The sequence below is a fragment of the Sceloporus undulatus genome, chromosome 11, assembly GCF_019175285.1.
Source record: "Sceloporus undulatus isolate JIND9_A2432 ecotype Alabama chromosome 11, SceUnd_v1.1, whole genome shotgun sequence".
Taxonomy (NCBI): Eukaryota; Metazoa; Chordata; class Lepidosauria; order Squamata; family Phrynosomatidae; genus Sceloporus; species Sceloporus undulatus.
This window is the reverse complement of record NC_056532.1, coordinates 5,653,660-5,664,651: the sequence shown is the minus strand read 5'-3', so window position 1 is coordinate 5,664,651 and position 10,992 is coordinate 5,653,660. Positions and strand designations below refer to the sequence as shown.

At 52.0% G+C, this 10,992-nt stretch overlaps 1 protein-coding gene across 1 annotated transcript; it reads right to left on the bottom strand.

Annotated features, from left to right (window-relative positions):
* Positions 1–348: 348 nt before the first annotated feature.
* On the bottom strand, positions 349–8,224 carry SARM1 (sterile alpha and TIR motif containing 1). The gene is made up of 9 exons (XM_042442435.1): positions 7,504–8,224; positions 4,357–4,975; positions 3,727–3,939; positions 3,187–3,278; positions 2,545–2,778; positions 2,238–2,342; positions 1,771–1,960; positions 1,078–1,199; positions 349–882 (listed from the first exon to the last, which is right to left on the bottom strand). The coding sequence occupies exons 1-9, from the start codon at positions 7,962–7,964 to the stop codon at positions 753–755; spliced, it is 2,166 nt and encodes a 721-aa protein (XP_042298369.1). The 5' UTR covers positions 7,965–8,224; the 3' UTR covers positions 349–752.
* Positions 8,225–10,992: the final 2,768 nt, after the last annotated feature.

Genomic DNA, 10,992 nt, shown 5'->3' with positions numbered 1-10,992 from the left:
AGTTTGAAGGCAAACTTTGTTCCCAAGCCTCTTTCCTCCAAAGACAAGATACCTTGAACAAGAGGAGAGGGGACTTTGGAGCATGTGCAGAGTGCAATCACCCTCCCTCCCTTTTGCCTCACAGTCAAGACTTTGCAAAGAAGGGTCCTCTATGGGGGACTAACAATGCCCAGAATTCCCTCGGCTTGTTGTCCCAAACACTGGACCAAGACACCCCAAGACTGGAGGCCTGAAGCGGCTGCCTGTTCCTGACACACACAACCTGGTTTAGGCTTCCAAGGGAAGGAAACTAACTTGTGAGAATAGGGCAGTAATTTTTATTTTTCAATACAAGATGAATTCTACAAATTAATAATTCCCTCGTTTATTCAGGGAATGGAACACAAAGGTTTCTATCCAGGCACTAAAAGGGTTTTTGCATTGTTTGAAAGGCCACAAGCTGTTGGGCAGAAGAACAGGAGGAGAGCAGAGAAGGGCTTTGGGGAAAGGAGGACTTTTGGGGCAGCAATTCCCAGAATCCCCCAACCAGCCTTGGTCTAAGGAGCTGAAAGGGATGTTGTGTACGTCCTTTCTGGGGAGCGTTGCACAATCCCCCAAATGCTCTGCCTCTAAAAGTGACCAGGAGAAGGCAAGTGTGTAGCAGCTGCAAGTCTTTGCAGAGGAGACGGGGATATTTCAGGCCACCCTTCGCTTATATGGGGCAGTGCCAGAGAGAGAAGGAAACAGGACGGCCCTCTTCCCCTCCTTACCCCTCAGTTCTGCCCCAGAGAGGGGCTGCACTCCAGGCTGTTCTCCGAACCAGCGGAGGAATCTCGGGAGGAGCGGCCTTGCAGGAACCGGATCAGCTTCTCAATGGTGGCTTCTTGGTACTCATGGGACCATCTGTGGGTCAATGGCGGGAAGGAGAACTGAGCTCGGGACACGGGGGAGATTGCGGGAGCAGTGTATTTGGCAAGGACTGCAGCTCCCAAAGTTCCCTCGACAGCAAGGACGTTCTGGGAAGCCATTGTCCCCCAGAGGTTTCCGCAGCCCTATGTCTCCTTCTCCCGCCCCATAGGCCCTTCCCCACATGCTCACTTGATGCCATTGAACTTCAGGACGGCTCTCATGTCTTCCGGCACTTGCTTTGGATCGGGCCATTCAAAGTGGTCTGTGATGGGGATGATGTTCTTCCCGCAGTTCAAGGCTGTAGCAATTTCCTGTAGGATATATATTTTGTATACACACACACACACACACACACACAAAATTAGCAAAGATATAATTTGCAAATATATAATTTGTAAAGATGCAAAGACACGTATTATTTGTAAAGATATGTATTATTTGCAAAGTCTGCACACACACACACACGCCTCATTCCCACACCTTTCCTGCAGATTCTGTTGTGTAGAAGTGTTGGTAGCCCCCCTTTTGGCAGACTTTTCACCCAAGTTAAGTCATTTCATTGGACTATGTCTCCCATAATCCCCAGACAGGTTGTTGTCTAATCCCGTGTGCCTCTCAGAACATGAGGTAGGTCATGGTACAGTATAAACTTTCTCAACTTTTGAACTATGACTCTAATACTTGGAATTGTGTTCCAAAGAAATAACATTTGGGGCAGCAGTGTCCAAGGACGTTTCATCTGTGAACTCTGGCCTTTGCATGGCTGGGGAGGAAATTCTGGCAGCCACGCCGCCTGCTTCTTTCTGGTAGAGGTCTGGGGTTTTCCTTAATCCAACCCTGATCCGTCTTCCCACCTTGCCCCATGCGGCCTCCTCTGCTCACCTTGTGCACCCAGTCTTTGCTTTCGATGTCCCCCATGCACCTGTCCAGGGCGTTGCGGGAGAGGACCAAGACAAAATTTCGGGCGCTCATGACGCTCTGGGTCAGCTTGTCCTCGAACTTCCCAGCCTCCAGTTTCTCCACATCGAGGAAGACACTGAAGCCGTGGAGTTGGAGGTGGACCTTGAGGAGGCTGGGGAAGAGAAATCCCATAGGTCTATAGCTGGGAGTAACCCAACAGGATGCGACCATGCCCCCTGCCCCTGAGCTGCAGTCCCAATCCAAAATGCACCCCCTAGCTGCTTCTGGGCCTACCTTACACGACTGTTGTAAGGATGCCTAAGAGAACACACACAAAAAATGCTTCCCAGGAAGAGAGATATGTCTGGCACCCAAATGCCGCAAGTGCAGGTGCCACGCACACTTTTGCACATGGCACGTGCTCCATAGTAGGCGGCCATCCTACCCACCTGGCCAGCTGGGAGCCGGTGCTCCTTCGGTAGCTGATGAAGACATCCGTCCCTTCAGAGATAGACTTTGCGCTGTTGCAAGGCAAGGGGGAATGGAGCATCTCTGGGGCAGAGACCAGAAAGCAAGGTCAGGGGCTGGAATGGGCAGACATTTTTTTAAAATGGCCTCTGTGCAGGCCACATGCAGGACTTGGAAACGTGATATGTTTGGATTACAATTCCCAGAATACCTCAGCCATCCGAGGCAACCACCAGCCCTGCAGAGATGCACCCCCCCCCCCCCCCAAGCCAGCCGGGCCACTCCCCCCGGGCGGCATTGAGGATCCGGACCCGGTGGAAGCCAAGGCTGACCTGACAGTCCTCCTGCAGTTGTTGCTCCGTGACGCGGTGGAGGAAGTTGCGGTCAATGCCGCAGGTGACCAGGTTGTAGGTGTACTGGCGGAACTTGGGCTCCACGCCACCCAACCAGTCGGCCAGGTTGCTCCGGTCGCAGGTGGAGTAGTTGGCGTAGGTCTTGAGTTCAGTCAACTCACGGAAAAACCTAGGGAAAGGGATGGAGGAAAAATGTCTGGGGATCCAAGGAGAGTATACAGTTCCAGGGATCCGTTCCAGACCCCTCTGAAAAAATGGCAACTCACACATATTTGAGTCCCATTGAAAATAATGGCTCGCACGCCCCCATCTTAGCCCTCCCCATTTGTCCCTCCCGTGAAGAGTGAGACTGCGGACTCTTAAGTCTGCGAAAAGGGAGGGACAAGTGTAATTGGAAAATAGAAGGGTTTGACCATTTGGAGCTGGGTCTATCTAGGCCAGCACTAAAGCTCTGACCACAGTTGGCATTTAGGTACTTTGCATTTGCTGGGGAATGGCATTCTCCCTGGCCATGGCCAATAGCACCCCCATGCCTCAGTTTCCCCTCCCGATTCCCGGATTGCCAGCCCCTTCTTACCTCTTCCGGGCAATGCTTGAGGTCACACCCAAGTCCTCCTCCAGCTCTTCCTCCGTCAACCTCAAGAGCAGGTCTCCATCCACTTGGTGCTCCTGAGGAAGGAGGGAAGGAAGGAAGGAAAGAAGAGTCTCCGTACTGAACTTTGCACACCAGGGAAAGATTCAGGGAGGGAGAGCAAAGCCGAATGAGGGAGCATGTCCTCCCAAGTCCTGGAGGGACCATTATTGGGGTCCAAGGAGTAAGAATCTGGGGTCTCATAGTAAAATCTGAAGAACAGGTACCTAGTTTTGGGACTACAAGGAGTGATAGTTTTGCAACATCAGACCATGTACTGATAACTTCCCAGCTAGACTACTGCAATGCACATTATTTGGGCCTGTCCATGGAATCCTGGGATCTGTAGTTTTACAAGGTCTTTCGCCCTTAATTTTCCTTCTCTGTTGGACCTGCCTCCACAAGCCTCCCTTTGCATCTATCCAGCCCCGCAACCCAGAATCACACATACTGTGGTTGATGCAATGCCTCTTGCAGGAAACCTACCAGGAAACGTGGGCAGTATTTGACGAAGCCGATTTGCTGGAGCCACTTCTGTACTTCCAAGGGTTTCCAGTTGGGCACAGAGGGCAGGAGGCGGCGGGGCACCTCTTCGCCCATGGCAGACAGTGCCCGCTTGGCCAGCGTGGAGGTCGTCCCATTGGAGGAGTAGCAGACGATCCGCTTGAGGCTCTGGACAGCCCCAATCTCTGTGAAAATCTGCAGAGCAAAATAAAATGATGGTGGTGACGATAGTGAAGATGATGGTGATGATGTAGGAAGGTGTAGAAGTGTTGGAGGGCCATCTGCCATAGTAGTTTGAAGGCCCTGGCCACTACTTTGTTCTGGCAAGCTTTGAAGCTTCTAGTCCTCAATAAAGAGGAGAACTGTGTCCACACTGCAGAATTAAAGCAGTTTGACACCACTAACAGGAAAGTTTGACACCACTAACACCACTGTCCACCTACCAGCAGACTCACCTTTCCAGGACAAGTACGTTCTCCAGGGCTTCAAGCCAAGAACTTCCTTTCCAAGCCATTCCTGGAGTGACTTCTAGGGACAGAAATGGAGGCCCAGAATGCCCCCCAAAGTGCCTTGGGGGTCCCTTGCACCCTCAGCCCCTGCGCCTGTGCCTACCTTGGTGTTCCTCTGGTGCACTTTGATGGTGGCCTCCACGCAGAGGTAGAAGGTGGCCAAGCACTGGGCTTCCAGCCGGGAGCTGTCCAGGAGAGGCACCAAGCACTGGAGATCATTGGCCGTCCGCCCCTGGCTGTTGTCCGCGCTGCCCAGGAGGGTGTGGGCAAAGCGCCCGGGGTCCAGGGTGGCCACAAAGGGCTCGACCAGGGCCAAAGTTCCCGAGCGCTCCACCTCCTTCTCGATCTCCTTGTTGGTGGCCAGGACAGCAATGGCCAAACAGGCCTGGAACTGGACCAACTCGTCCTCCTTGGCGAAAGCCAGCGGGAAGAGCCACTCCGGTGCCCGCTTCTCCACCATCAGCCGCTGGTTGTTCTGCCCACCGTAGATGGCGCAGTTGGCCAAGGCGGTGGCGCAATGGCGCAGGACGGCCGGGTCACTCCAGCGGCACCAGTAGAGGATGGCATCCAGCCCGCCGTCCAAGATCAGCTGGAGGCAGGTCTCCTCTGAGTGCTTGAACATGTGCTCCAGGATGCCTGAGGTGCTGCGCGCAAGGGCCAGGTTCTCCCGGTCCTTGGCCAGGTTCAGGATCACTCCCAGGCCGATGCGTGCCACGCAGCTCCTGGCAACGTGGAGAAGAAATTGCGGGGGAATTAAATTTACTCTGGGAGCGGGGCTGTCCCTGTGTGCAGCTGTGCAGTGGGAAGGGTCTTGCATTCTTCACATACCCAGGAGCACTCTTGCCCTAAAGTATACCTCTGGATCCCTGCATTTGGCTCATCTTTAAGGAGAATGCAGGTAAGTTGCAGCAGGTTTGTGGATGGGAAGAGGTTGTTGTTGGGTGCCTTCAAGTCGCTTCCAGGTTATGGTGACCCCAAGGCAAATGGAGTACCTGCTGGCTGGGGATTCTGGGAGTTGTAGTTCCCTTCCTCAACTCTGTTCTTTTCCTGTCTAGCTGTTGTTGTGTGCCTTCAAGTCATTTCCGACTTATGGCGACCCTAAAGTGAACCTGTCACGGGGTTTTCATGGCAGGATTTGTTCAGAGGAGGTTCTTCCCCAGAGGCTGAGAGAGTGTGGCCATGGCAAGCCTCCTCTGAAGAAATACTGTCCATAAATCCCTATGAGAGGGTTGCCTCGTGTGGATGCTGTGTGCCTTCGAGCCCTTTCCAACTTATGGCTACCTTGAAGGCAAACCTGTCATGAGGATTTTGGTTGCCATAGCTTGAAAATGACTTGAAGGCACACAACAACAACAACACAGCAGACAGGAAAAGAACAGAGCTGAGGGAGTTAAATTGGGGAGGAGGTTGCAAACTTTCTTCCCTTTCCAAACTCCAACACAGGAGAAAATCCAAACAACTCTCTGGAAAATCCAGATTTCTCTGCGGCGTGCGCTTTCCCATCCGTCGCCTTTTGCGAATGCTCTCTCCACACCCCAGGAGACCAAGAGGGTCCCAAGAGTCTGATGTGGCTGGATGAGGGATGACGGGAGTGGGGCTTAATTGTCCCCACATGCTCCCGGGGGAAATGGCTCTGCCTTCTTGGCAGTGCCCGCATCTCTTGGCACACTTTTGATAAAGACAGTGAAGCGTGACTGGCATGCATTGGGATTGCCGGAGAGGAGGAGAAAGCACGCTATTTTGGTTGCGTGGAACAGAACAAGCTGATGCTGCCGGCCCTACCTAAAACCGGACCCTCATCCCCACCCTTTTGCAAGGACAATGGGCTCTGCGGTTTTGCCCCAGGAACAAACAAACAGGGTTATTTCCGTGTGCCAGGAAGCTCAGCCAAGGGGTTCAGGCCCTCTCTGCTCCAGGTTAATGGTGGTCTAATGGATTTTCCCAATTAGGACCCTTAAAAGCCATTGCCCAGAGCCAGCCTCCTCCTCCTCTGTGCCCATTATTCTGCCAGCTTGCCCACTTCCAAATGGACAACCTGTCCCATGGTGCACACTGGCAGCTTCCTTTTAATTGTGCCATTCGGGCCTGATCTTGTTCCATTCGTCAAGGAAGGGCAGCGCTTGAAGAAAGTAACCTCATAAAGACTCCCATAATCCCCACCCTAGAATTACCACTTTGCCGCTGCTGCTGTGTGCCTCCAAGTCCCTTCCGACTTATGGCAACCTAAGAGGGGGTTTGCCTTTCCCTTTCTCTGAGGCTGAGAGAGTGTGACTCAGTGGGTTCCTAGTCCAAGGCTCCAGCCATTACACCATGCTACACTTCCCATAATAAGACAAAGATAACCAATACAACAACAATGATTATTCTTATTGTTATTCCATTACTGGTATGTTCTTTAAAAGGCATATACAAATTAAAAAGTCACATTTTAACATTGACTGGGCAGTCAACTCCCAGAATCCCCCAGCACCAGGATTCTGGAGCATGTGATCCAAAATAAAGGCCCACATTGCCAAGGGTTTTGTTCTCCTGGAGGCGGACAACTCTCTCTTTGGTGGACCTGAGTGGTGCTGGGAGATTCTGGGAGTTGTAGTCTACAAAAGATCTTCTAGGGAAGGCCCTTTTCCTCTTAGGAGTTCCCCCCTGAATTGTCCACCCTGAGAAATCTGCTGCCTGAGGCCGCTTCTCCCAGTACTGGATTATAACCAGTACTGTATTAAACGGTGTACCTAACTGATGGTCTTTATGGGATAATGAGATGGAAAAGGCGGAGGAGGACATTTGGGAAAGGAATGAAACCATTTTTAATACGCAAGGGATGGGTCACCGAGGAGGAAGGTATATCAAGGCAGATTTTTCTGGCGCTTTTGACCACTCTCCTCACAATGCACTAAAGTGCCACCCATGAGAGACTTGGCATCTTACTCTTCAGAGGCCTGACCTAAATTTAGTTTTGGAATGCCAAACCAGAAACGCCCCACAGAAATGAAGATAGTGTGTGTTGGGGAAACAGTCTCATAACAGATGACCCTCGAGATCCCCTTCCAGCTCTTACCATTCTATGTTTCTATGCCTCAGTGGGGACTAGATTCCCAAATGCCAACGCTCTCATAGTCTGGCATTGTAACCTTGTTGGCACCACCAAAGAAACAGTTGGGGTCTTGCAGCTACAGACACAAAGCATGATTAGTTGCTAAGGACACAAAGCATAGTCAATGCAGCATCCCTGTGCCAGCCGTGCCCACCTCACCTGTTCTCTGCCACCAGGATCTGCTCCAGCAGCTTCCCAGCCTGGCACTTGGTCTCCAGATCCACAGACTGGAGCAAGGAGAGCAGAAGGTCCAGGCCTCCCTCCAGACGGATGGCATTGCAGAGCCCCTTCGCCACCTCTCTGCCCATGGTGGGCATCACCCAGGCCTCTTCCACCAGTGCCAGGATCTCCGCCAGGCTGTGATGGAGGTCTTCTGGCCCGGCGGCTTGTTTGGCGGCGGAGACAGCCTGGTGGAGGTCAGGCAGGGTCCTGTTGAGGGCGGCCTGGATGTCGGAGCTCATCCCTGGGGAGACCTCCTGGCCGGGGCCCAGGCCTTCGGCCCACCAGCCCTCCTGGCTCCCAGCACTGGGCCCCACTGCCACGGCTGGGCTGGGCGCCTCTGGGCTGGCCATGGCTAAGCGGCAGAGCTTGTAGGCAGAGACCAGGAGGGTCAGCCCCATGGAGAGAAGGAAGAAGGCGCCAGAGGTGAGCTCCAGCCTCTAGAGCTGCATCCTTCAGCCTTGGGATGGCAGATGCACCAGAGGAGAAGGAGAAGGAAAGCAGAGATGATGCTGGAGATGCTGGAGAGGGATGCTGCAAGGATGAGGATGCAGGCCAATGCTGGGATGTGCGGGTACCACTATCCCTCTGCTTGCCAGCCTTCTGGGCAAAGGGTGGCAGAGAGGCATGATCCAAGACCCCCAGGCCCCACATGCGCCTCCCCCAAAGTGACGTCACCCCCAGGGACCGCCCTGGAAGGGAGGAGGAGGGCTCGTTGCCATGGCAACTGCATCCTCATCCTCCTCCCTTTGAGGGTGAGACAAAGCTCAGGCAAGCAGCCAAGGCAGTCCTCTTTGCTGCTGACTGGCCTTCTTCCTCAGGGCCTCTGGGGTTGAGGAGGGAGGGCATCTGGGCAGGCATCCTTCTTGCCTTGGGATGGGAAGGACCAAAGGGCAAGCAGCTGGCAAGCAGAAAGGAACAGGAGGTATGTGTTAAGGCAGGCATGCAGACAACACACACAACATTGGAAACACAAACACAGACACATAGGCAGGAAGGGGATCGGGGCACAAAATCCTTGCAGTTTGCTCTCTTCTTGTAACAGAAAGGACCAAAATGCATGTAGTTTGCAACTGGAAAGTAACGGGAGGTATGTGTAAAGGCATGCATGCAGACAACAGACACACAAACACACATAGACATATATTGGTTTGCAATTTCTTTCTTTTGCAATAACTGAGTCCATAAATGTCCAAGAAAGAGCCACATTAGACCCTTTCAGTATAAGAAGGAAGCAGAAAGAATCTGGGGGCAACTTGGTTTCATTTTAATCGGGTTCATTCATGTATCGAATACTATTTAAGTACTTTATTTACCTTTAGGCATAGCTAAGTTATCATGGTCCTTTCATGTCGGAGAACTTCACACCTTTTTGTGGTTGAACTGTAACTCTGTTTTAATTACTTTTATAGTTACAAGGAAGCCGAGGCCTCTCAGTCCCACTCAGCAAAGTCTTTATAGTGGCATTCTTTTTGCATTCCTCTTGATAAAATGTCCCTTATACTAGCACTTTTTGGTGGCGAGGAGTTGGGACAACAAGATTACTCTTTTGCCACAATAAAATAAACTTGGGAGAAAATACTAGGTGAGCAAACATATAATAAATGGAGTCGGCGGTTCAAAACCTGTGTGATAATAAATGCGTTCTTCAGGGTATCGGAGGGCACTTGCTCGTTTTTATGGTTATATTCCCATCTCCAAGAAATCTTGTGATTTAGCACAAACCTTCAGGAAAATAGCTTTGTTACTTCCTGAGGAGTCTCTGGCTGCATCCATAAGGTGGAATTAATGCAGTTTGACACCACTTTAGCTGCCGTGACTCCATCTATGAGCTCTCAGAGAGAGAAGACTACACATCGCACTAAACTACACATCTCAGAATTCCACAGCATGGGGCCAGAGCAGTTACAGCAGTGCCAAACTGGATTATTTCTGCCGTGTGGACGTGGCTCCTGTCTCTCTCACAGACTGAGCCCCGGTCGCCCAATCCATCGCACTTGAGATCTCAGATTTGCAGCTGCGGAAGAAAGAGCGAGCGTGCGAGAGAGCGCCTGTAATCCCCTTTGCAGCCCGCAAAGAAGGAGAGGCGAGAGGCAGCCGCTGTGGGACGGAGTAGGGCCCCTGGCCAGCGCTGACCACCCCCAAGGCACTCACCCGTCTGCTCCCCTTCCCCAACCCAGCCTTGGAGGACCCTAGCAGCAGGTAAGGTCAGACTTCTTTGAGGTGGGTTTTGGATGGGCCGCAATGCTGACAGGTAGCTTTGCAGGGTATTTGGTATTTCCAGGCCGGGAGAGATGCTAGGCCCAGTCTCCCCGCTCATTGGGGTCACAGTTCTGGGTTCCCCCCAAAACATTATTGTTTCTTCCTGAGTAGCAGATGGCACCCCTCTTTCATAGTCCGAAATAAGCTCATGCACGAGAGGAGAGCCAGCATAGCATTTGTGTGTTGGTCTATGTCTCTGGAGACCAGCGTTTGATTCCCAGTTCAGCCATGAAGTCCGTTGGGTGACTATGGGCAAGTCACACTCTCTCAGCCTCAGGGAAGGCAATGGCAAACCTCCTCTGAACAAATCAGGCCAGGAAATCCCCATGATAGATCTGCATTAGGGTTGTCATGAGACGGAAAGAACCTGAAGGCACACAACAACAACAAGTGTTTCTCCATACAGTGGCAGGAAGAGCCCACAATGACAACCAAGTCCATGACAAGCAGACCGAGGCCTGGCAAGGGCTGCCTTGCTCTGCCCCCCACTTTGGCTCGTGGAGGGGGGCAGAATTCAAATGTCCCAAGGTGGGCCTTGAGTCGGGGAAGGAAAGGAAGACGTAGTTCAGGGGGGCGGAATCAAGGGCAGCAGATGAAGGGAGATTTCTAGACTGAGCCTTTAAGTGGATTAGCACTCAGGACGGGGAAGACGGCAGCGACTTTGGTCCACCCGATTAGAGAAGAAACGCTAATTCCTCGGCTCCTTTGCTGGTGCTGGCGCACATTTAGTTCCTGAGTAGAGCTTGGAAAGTTACTTTTTGGTAAGTAATTAGTTGCAGCTATAATACAAACCCACCGCAAACCAGTTACAATCGGCTCTCTGTATCCACAGATTGTTTTTTATCCATGGATAACTACCATCCATGGCTTGAAAATAGGTTTGCAAAGGGGTGAGGCTGCCAAAGGCGAGATAGAGGCAGGTAAACATCATCTGTTTCAGAGCAAACTGCAGGAATGCAGAGATCAATGGGATTGAAATTGGATAAGAAATCCCCTTGCGGGGTCAAGCTTAGGAAAAGAATGGGTTGAGCACAATAAGAAGAAGCCCCTCGAAAGAGTCAGGGCAAGCCAAATGTTATCTCCTTGCTTTGTCCTTGCCCAGGACAGGATTTCTGGCTGGGTAGAGGAGGGTATGTTGCAACCTCCGAAGGACATCTGGGTGATAGC